Raw genomic sequence first — 8,957 nt, forward strand, 5'->3', positions numbered from 1 at the left:
TAGTTCTCTCCTTTATTCAAGCTATCTTCTCTCCTTTATTCTATCACCAAGTGTGGTAGATTCGTTATGCCATTTCCCTCTTGAATAACAGGTCTTGAGTTCAACTCCTCGTCGGCTAGATCTTTAGGGATAGTTTCCTACAACGTTAAAACTCTCTTCTTCATCTTCTCCGCCCCCCCCCCCCCCCCCCCCCCCCCCCTCCCTCTCTCTCTCTCTCTCTCTCTCTCTCTCTCTCTCTCTAAGGCCTCTCCTCTATGGCGGAAGGTGTGCTGGTGGGAGCTGCTGTGGGTGCGGTGGTTGCTGAAGCATACTCCGATCTTTACAAACTTGCCAAAGATGCAGTTTCCAAAATGGTGTGGTGCAAGAAGAACTGCAAGGACCTGGCCCAGGATCTTGATACTCACTTGCCCACTTTCCGCGAGATATGCCGCCATGTGCAGATACCTGCACGTGACTGGGAGCAGCGCTTGCTCGATTTCAAGGAGCAACTTGAGCAGGGGAGATTTCTGGTGGAGTCCTGCATCCAACTCAGCGGCTGGCATCCTATTCAGCGACTTCGCTACAGAAGGACCATCCTCAAGCTCAGGAAACAGATCCTGCAACACTTGCAAAACCTGGCAGCGTTCAACACACTGTTATTGCAGGAGCTATATGCACACCAACAGGTTCTGCGTGAAGAGCAGGACAAGTTGAGGGAAGCCATCGATCCTTTGATGGCAAGGATGGATGGAAACACAAGTCTTCTTTTGGACTGGGTGAGGCAAGCTAACAACACTAGTGGAACTCATGATGACGTGGGACAGATTAGTACTGAGCCCGGGAAACGACTGGATGAGCTCCACGTCGATCGGTTTTTAGTGGGTCTGGACAATCCAATCGACCAAGTGAAGTTGCTGCTCTTCGGTGGCGACGACAAGATGGTGACGATAGTGGGAGGCATGGGTGGGATTGGAAAGACTACCCTTGCATTAGCAATATGCAAAGATCCACAAGTTCAAGGTGAGTGGACTGGTAAATCATATATAGATTTTAGGTCTCCTTTGTGGAATTAGGATAAGCTGGTTGGCCTCTTTACGTGCACAAGAGCTTTTCGACATTACAACATCATCATGAGCTTCTGCAGAGGAGGCGGAGGGTGGGGGGGGGGGGGGGGGGGGGGGGGTGTGGTAGGAGCTTTAGACCAATTGCCACCTAGTAGATATCATCCCATTTCATTGATTTGCTAGATTGAACTAGCAAATCTATAGCAAATATAGCAGATGGAACTAGCAAAAGTGAGGCATTGCTATGTATTTGCTAGATAGAACTAGTAAAATCATGCTCCCTACAAGTTTGTTATATAGCAATCTAACGTTCTTGCTAGATGGATCTAGGAAAATGAAGTTAGTTTGTGATTACTGCATAGTAAGACATGAGCTATAACATTTCTACATAGTAATAGTTGCTTCACATTTGCTCTCTAGTAATTTAGTGTAAGCAATTACTATATAGTAAGTCATAGGTTGTAACATTTCCTACATAGTAATAGTTGCTACAAATTTTCTATCTAGTAATTTAGTGCAAGTAGATCGATAGATATAAAAAATTAAAATTTCTATATAGAAAAATGTGTGTTCCCGTGAAATTACTATGAGTTAAATGTCCTGCCGCTAGTCTCTCTCTCTCTCTCTCTCTCTCTCTCTCTCTCTCTCTCTCATTTGTTTTTCTCATAGACATGGGGCCACCACGGTGGATAATGTTTTGGCCCAATAGACAGTTTAACATTTAAACTAGCCTCTAGGGCCAATTACTGCTACTAGCAAAGATATTAAGGATCATGTAGTATTGTGGTGTGTAGGATAAGGTTCTAGTGGAGTCTTGGCATGAACCCCATGTAACCAACTATCTAGCTTAATATAAAGAGGTGCCAACCCACTAGGAAGTGACACTCAGTCCCGGCCATACTTGTCTCTCTCTTGGGCACGTCACATTGGTGGAGTTGACGGGCACCTAGGTAATTAATTAGGGGGCCTTTCTTGGTTTTGATTTTGGGATATGGATGCCTTTGCTGCTGGGTGAGAGACTAGGAGCGCAAAGGCCTAGATAGATGGCCACCTGCATAGCTCGTTGCTTGACGGACCTAGAATTTTTAGAATGCTTTCTCCAATGTCGCTTTGGCACTGCACTGCTTCCTAGCCGTGGAGCATCAACCCATGAAGATAGTCAACAGCCCAACAAGATGGTCTCAAAGGTAGTAGACTGGAGATTCATCATCCCTGTCAGACCCTTCATTGGGTGCATGCGATTCGTTTTAGCAAAGCATAGTGCTCGTCATCATTGCATGCTACTGATCAGAGTATCCACAATCATTTTTTGGTGAATTTCCTCATCAATGACCTCATTCTGATTGGGGCACAAGGGTAGTTGCAATCAAGCTTCGGTAGACCCTCTATCAGCTACATGGTCTACCTTTCGAGACTCAGGCCCTCAACATTAAGCTCTACAACGATCCTCCTAACCCTGTAGGGTACGGTAAATGCAAGAGGATCGCTATCGCATGCACTAATGACTGTCGGTCCTCCCATTTTAATGGCTCCTTTTTGCTCAGTTGTTCCTGTTGCGACAACATTACCAGCATGTGAGAATGATCCAGATGGTAGCATGACCCGAATAATTTCCTAGCGATAAGAGTAGCCGCAACAATTAATATTGTTGCAAGAGGTGCTTGTTGTTGAGATCAATTTAGTCTTGGTCATTCCGATTGATGCAACTATTTCTGTCCTCATCTTCGGATACAAGCAACTAGAATACGTTGCAGACTTGATTCCGTTCCTTGTGACATTGATTAGTCTTTCATGCAGTCTGGTTGTTTTCTTTCTTTTAGCTCCATTTTGCATAGCTCATGATCTTGCATGTTGAAACAGCCTTGGTCGCACACCAAACTCCTTTTGGAGATAGATGTATGTCACAAAAATAGAGTCGAGTCCTTGCCGCTATATTGAGCAACCTTTTCAGTCATTCCTCGAGAATAACCACTAGCTTTGGGATAGCGACCTAGTGGAGTGGTTGTGTCGGGATGTTTTCCATGCCTTGAAGCGGTGTGCACAAGTGGACGTAGCCAACCCATTTGTTGCCATTCTATTCGGCATGTTGTTTGAGTCCTTTCTCTTTCGCTCTATGGGGTTTAGATTTAAGGACTCGGCCCTCAATGGACCACCAGAGCAGATGTGGTAGCACTGATGGATGGAGATATATGGAGAGGCCTCTAGTTTCTATGATCTCTCAGATGATTTCGGTTAATGCCTCAATGCCACGTTAGTCGAGCGAATGGAGACTATATATATATATATATATATATATATATATATATATATATATAGAGAGAGAGAGAGAGAGAGAGAGAGAGCAGTTTTCTGGTTTTGGGTTTTGGGGGGGGGGGGGGGGGGGGGGGGATCGTTGTTGGCACTCGGAGTCGAGAGAGAGAGAGAGAGATATTTTGCTGGTGCGCACTGCCAAGACCAGGGTCCTTACGTCCGCGCCTCTTCGGCCTCGCTCTCAAGAGCTCGCTGCATCTGTACGTTATCGCCCACCTGCGAGGTTAGCGGAGCAAGCAATCTTTAACTAAACCTTTTAAACGTTAAAGATTTCAAGAAGAATGTATGAGCTATTAAGTTTTTTAAACGCTAAAGACTTCGTAGGGTCCCCAAATCTCACATAAAAGGTAAAATTGTGACAAAAACATGGAGTTGTAAAGGATTTGGAAGGTCTTTTGTAAGATTTTGAAGGTCAAGAGTGCATTGTGCTTCTATATAACGAAGGTCTTGTTTTGATAATAATGTATTGTGACTCGGACTATCGTATAATAAGATGAGCTATGAAATCTTTTAAGACAGACATAAAGCTTCTATTTGTGAGCTAATTGTTGAATCGTTTTTCATAAACGACACTAAATTCTTTCTAGGAAAAATTACCAAAATACCCCTCTAATTTGTGGAGATTCCCAAAATACTCCTCAAATTTCAAAAAATCCAAAAATGCTCCCAATATTTTGTCGTAAATTTCCAAAATGTCCTTCACATTTTCCAAACTTCCAAAAATACCCTTGGTTTAGAGATTAAATTTCTCGAAAGATAAAACATTTGTAGCTTTTGATAAGCAGATTGTTTGTCTATCAATGCAAGATACTAAAACTAGAAGTTGAGTTGGTTATGTAGGGTTCGGAGATGAATTGCTTTATTATTTTGCAACATTTGTGAGGTAATTTGTGACAAATTATTGCTAAGCACTAAAAAACGCATCCCTATTGTGAAAAAGACTAAGCTATGCAAAATTTGGGGAGAGAGAGAGAGAGAGAGAGAGAGAGAGAGAGAGAAGGGTATTTTCACTACAAGAGGTTGTGTGCTCTTGTGACGCTGTTAGCGACGGAAATACAATGGGTTTTTATAACCCCTTGCGTCGCTAAAACCGTCGCTAATAGCGTCGCTATATAGAGACGCTCATAGCGACGTTTACACAGAAGTTTATAGCGACGCTTATAGCGACGCTCCAGAGCCATAAATAGCGACGGTTATAGCGACGTTCGAGAGATTTTTTTTTTGGTGACAGGGCATTGAATGCCCTGCCACCCATCAACCATATTGTACTTGATTCACTTTTTTAAAAAAGTGCAACGGTAGATAATAGACCCAAAATAGTCACCCACAAGACGCATTGTTTGCAAAATTAACAAGCATAAAATTGACAATTGTACACATCATAGGCAAAATGAATTGATTGGCAAATGTAATAATAACAATTGTACAACATCATAGGCATAAAGAATTGATTGGCAAAATGAACTGCGGTGACAAATGTAATAATATACATGGTTCAAAAAGACGTATTGATGCCGTCTCATGATACATAAGCTATGAGAAACCCTAAACTAATGCTATCTAGCTACGGCTAAACTGACGTCGTCTAGTCAGACGTCTCATTGCGTCCAAGCAGCGTATCTGTCGGATTCTGCAAAAAAAGACAAATAAGACAGCTTTCAATAAGTATAAACATATAACGACATTTATAAAACAATACAAAAAATAGAAAAGAGTAAACCCTAATACTAACCATGCCGCCGCGAGAACTGAGAATGTCCAGCAGGGCGTTTAAGCCCTTCCTGCCTGCGTACTCGCGCTCGTACGGTGTGGGATCACGTCCTGTCATCGACCACTGTCAAAACATACAAAGATTTCATTATGTTAGAATTAAAAAACTCATAAACCCTAAACTATCGAACATAAAGAGCAATGCGAAAACACTTACAAAATCCAAACTTTGCCTGCATGTTGAAAAGAACCAGGAGTGCTTTCAATCTAGACATACGTGCTCCATTATACAATGGCGTATCGGCTTCACTTTTCATATCATCATAGATAAGCCTTTCTGAATCCATGATCGTCTCGATCATTTCATCAATCTCGAGCTCAAACATTGCCTCGTTGGGGGTGTGCTCTGCATGATCATCCCCCGAGCTGTCAGAGGCTACATCTTATGGCCTCACATATGCTGCTTGACCAAAGCGCCTGCGAACACGTCTATTGGGTTGCAAGATTGCTGCTTGTTGGCCAGCGTCAGAGTTCGACGAGTTATAATTGGCAACAACTCGATCTATAATAGATAGATCGAACTCGCCAAATTCGCGAACGTGCTACAAAGAAACACGTCTTGTCCGTCGCACAGCATGCTTGCATTGATTACAAGGACATAAGACCCTCGTTGAGAGATAGGTGTTTCGGTTGGACGGTCCCACATCCTCGTCACTACTCATAATGAGGATAAAAATCTTATAACCTGGACAACAAATTTAATATTCTATTGGCATTCTTCGTCTTATCTCTCTCTCTCTCTCTCTCTCTCTCTCTCTCTCTCTCTCTCTACCTCACATTCTCTAGTCATGTCCAATCCCCGCACACCTCGGTCTAGAGGTGCACGGAGATCAGAACCACCGGGTTATAATCTCGTCTTTATTGGTCAATACCTATATTTGTGGGTACAAGAAATCTACAGACCCACGTCTACATGATACTGCATGTAGTGGACAAAACCCCTTTGCCTCTTCTCTAGCTGTAGCACTTCACAGCATCTTAACATCTTTTCACAGTAGATCTTTTCACTGTTCGTCTAACTCTAAACCCTAAACCGTAAGTAATTCTTGCGTGGACTCGATCTAACGTAAATAAGCGTAAATCTAAATAAACCTAAATCTAACTAAAAATAAACCTATATCTAATTTAACGTAAGTCTACATCTAACCTAATCTTTAACGTCTTTTGGGATAGTTTCCTACGACGTTAAAACTCTCTTCTTCTTGTGTGTGTGTGTGTATGTGTGTGTGTGTGTGTGTGTGTGTGGGGGGGGGGGGGGGGGGGGTAAACCTAAATAAACCTAAGTCTAATCTAATATAACATAAATCTAAATCTAACGTAAATTATGTTATATTAAAAACAAAGAACTAAACTAGCAGGGATTATAAGAACCTTAAAACTGATTTAACACATAATTTTTCACATAACTCGGCAAGAGTTGGCATTCTCATCACTAAAGATGTCAGAGTTAACTTCCGGCGGTGACGCTGCCTCATCTCCATCCACATCTGACGACAGCAATTGGCCCTTTGGACCGTTCTTGCTCTTGTTACTAACTTTGAAGTTGCTGTTGAATGACTAGAGGTTGTCTAGATGGTCATTGTCGGGGATGTAGTGACTCTTGCCGCCCTGAAGATCCACCTTCTTCCCTATCTTCTGAAGACATTTCACCAGTACTTTTGGATCGACGGAGCCCACCATGAGTGAAGGCAGCAATACCCTATATTCCATTGAGGGCTTTCTTCACCCGCTTCATGCAGGCATCGCAGTCTATGGAGACCTAAATCTAATCTAATATAACGTAAATCTAAATCTAGCGTAAATAAACGTAAATCTAACTAAAAATAAACCTAAATCTAATCTAATTTAACTTAAATAAACCTAAATCTAATTTAACGTAAGTCTACATCTAACCTAATTTTTAACGTCTTTTAGGACAGTTTCCTACGACGTTATAACTCTCTTCTTCTTGTGTGTGTACGCGTGTGTGGATGTGTGTGCCAATAAAAAGAGATAAATGGTATAACCTTTCTATCACCCATGCCAAGTATGATAGATTGGTTATGCCATTTCCCTCTTGAATAATAGGTCTTGAGTTCAACTCCTCGTCGGCTAGATCTTTAGGTCTTTTAATTTTAATTAGTTTCCTACGACGTTAAATTAGTTTCTCTCTCTTTCTCTCTCAATGTGTGTGCGTTTTTTTGTTTATGCATGTTTTCTCTCTTTTTTCCTCTTTCAATGTGTACGTTTTTTGTTTATGCATGTTCTCTCTCTCTTTTCCTCTCTCAATGTGTGCGTTTTTTGTTTATGCATGCTCTCTCTCTTTTCCTCTCTCAATGTGTGTGTGCATTCTTTGTTTATGTATGTGTGTGTGTGCGTTTTTGTTTATGTTTGTACTCTTTCTCTCTCTCTCTCTCTCTCTCTCTCTCTCTCTCTCTCTCTCAAAAACACTCTGTGTGTGTGTGTGTGTGTGTGTGTGTGAGAGAGAGAGAGAGAGGGAGAGAGAAAGAGGGGAAGGGAACATGAGAGTGAGGAGAGGGAAGGAGCATACCTGGCTCTCCTTTCTCTCCTCGTGTGTGTGTGTGTGTGTGTGTGGAGAAGAAAAAGAGAGAGAGAGAGAGAGAGAGAGAGGGAGAGCGTTACCTGCTCCTTGCTTGAGGGCGCCGAAAAACTCAGATCTGAGATCTGAGTTTTTTGGCGCTCTCTGTTATTTTTTTTAGCCCAGCCGGCGTCGCTATGAGCGTCGCAAATTTACAAGTAAATTTGCGACGCTCATAGCGATGCCGGGAATTTTTTTTTTTAAGCGTCGGTGTGTGAGCGTCGCTAATATGAATAGCCTCTTGTAGTTTTGACACTCAAATTGTTTATATATGACACTCAAATTTTTTAATATATATACTCATTTGAATCCATCCATGGACAAACTCCGCCACTCATTTGGCTCATTGTTGAAATTGTTCAAAACAACAATATGCAAGTAGACCCTTTTCCTTCAAATATGAAGGGAACGTAGAACAGACTTCACAAAACATCCAAGTTTGTGAAGAACAGGTGAAACTACCCAATGATATTACCATAGAAGACTTAAATTTGTAAGGCACTGCAAGAGGTTATGTGCACTTGAGACGTTTTTAGCGACGGAAATACTACTCCTTGGTGTCGCTAAGACTGTCTCGCTAATAGTGTCGATACGGGAACGTCGCTATGAGCTTCGCTATAACTGTCGCTATAATCGTCGCTACATGTATGCTATAGCCGTCGCTATATAGTGACGCATATAGCGACGCTTTACAGGCTACCTATAGCGACACTTATAGCGACGTTGCTGAGCTTTATATAGCGACACCCGAGAGTAAAAAATTTGGTGACAGGGCATTGAATGCCCTGCCACCCATCAACCATATTGAATGTTTCAATAATAAAGTAAACCTAAATGAATCCAAGATAAGCCGAGATTCACCTTTGAAAGAAAGTGCTATAGATCCAAAGTAGTCACCCACAAGACACTATAACCATCAACTCAATCATCCATAGTATTGTTTGCAGAATAAAGATACAAAACTGACAAAAGTAAATTGATGAAAGTAAATCAATGAAAATTGTACACATCATAGGCAAAATCACTTGATTGTTAAGCTTTGCAAATGTAATAGTTACAACACCATTGTCATTATTGAGAAAATATACATGGTTTTTTAATAGTTACAAAAAGACGTGTACATGGTTTTTCAATAGTTACAAAAAGACGTGTACATGTCATCTCATGATACATATGCTATGACAAAAGGAAACTAATCCTATTTAGCTACGGCTAGACTGACGTCGTTTAATCAGACGTTATTATCGCGTCCAAGC

General features: G+C 41.6%; 1 protein-coding gene across 1 annotated transcript; it reads left to right on the top strand.

The window, feature by feature from the left end:
- Positions 1-254: 254 nt before the first annotated feature.
- Positions 255-2,661, top strand: LOC147429523 (putative disease resistance protein At5g66910). Its single transcript, XM_086495036.1, has 2 exons — positions 255-999; positions 2,588-2,661. Exons 1-2 carry the CDS (start codon positions 255-257, stop codon positions 2,659-2,661), a joined length of 819 nt encoding a protein of 272 aa, XP_086351162.1.
- The last annotated feature ends 6,296 nt before the right edge of the window (positions 2,662-8,957 follow it).

The sequence above is a fragment of the Adiantum capillus-veneris genome, chromosome 22 (genome assembly GCF_014529385.1).
Source record: "Adiantum capillus-veneris isolate H3 chromosome 22, ASM1452938v2, whole genome shotgun sequence".
Lineage (NCBI taxonomy): Eukaryota > Viridiplantae > Streptophyta > Polypodiopsida > Polypodiales > Pteridaceae > Adiantum > Adiantum capillus-veneris.

Coding starts and splice junctions, on each gene's coding strand:
- LOC147429523 (XM_086495036.1), top strand. CDS start 255: ATGGCGGAAGGTGTGCTGGTGGGAGCTGCTGTGGGTGCGGTGGTTGCT. Junction 1,000..2,587: donor CAAAGATCCACAAGTTCAAG/GTGAGTGGACTG, acceptor CTTTTTGCTCAG/TTGTTCCTGTTGCGACAACA.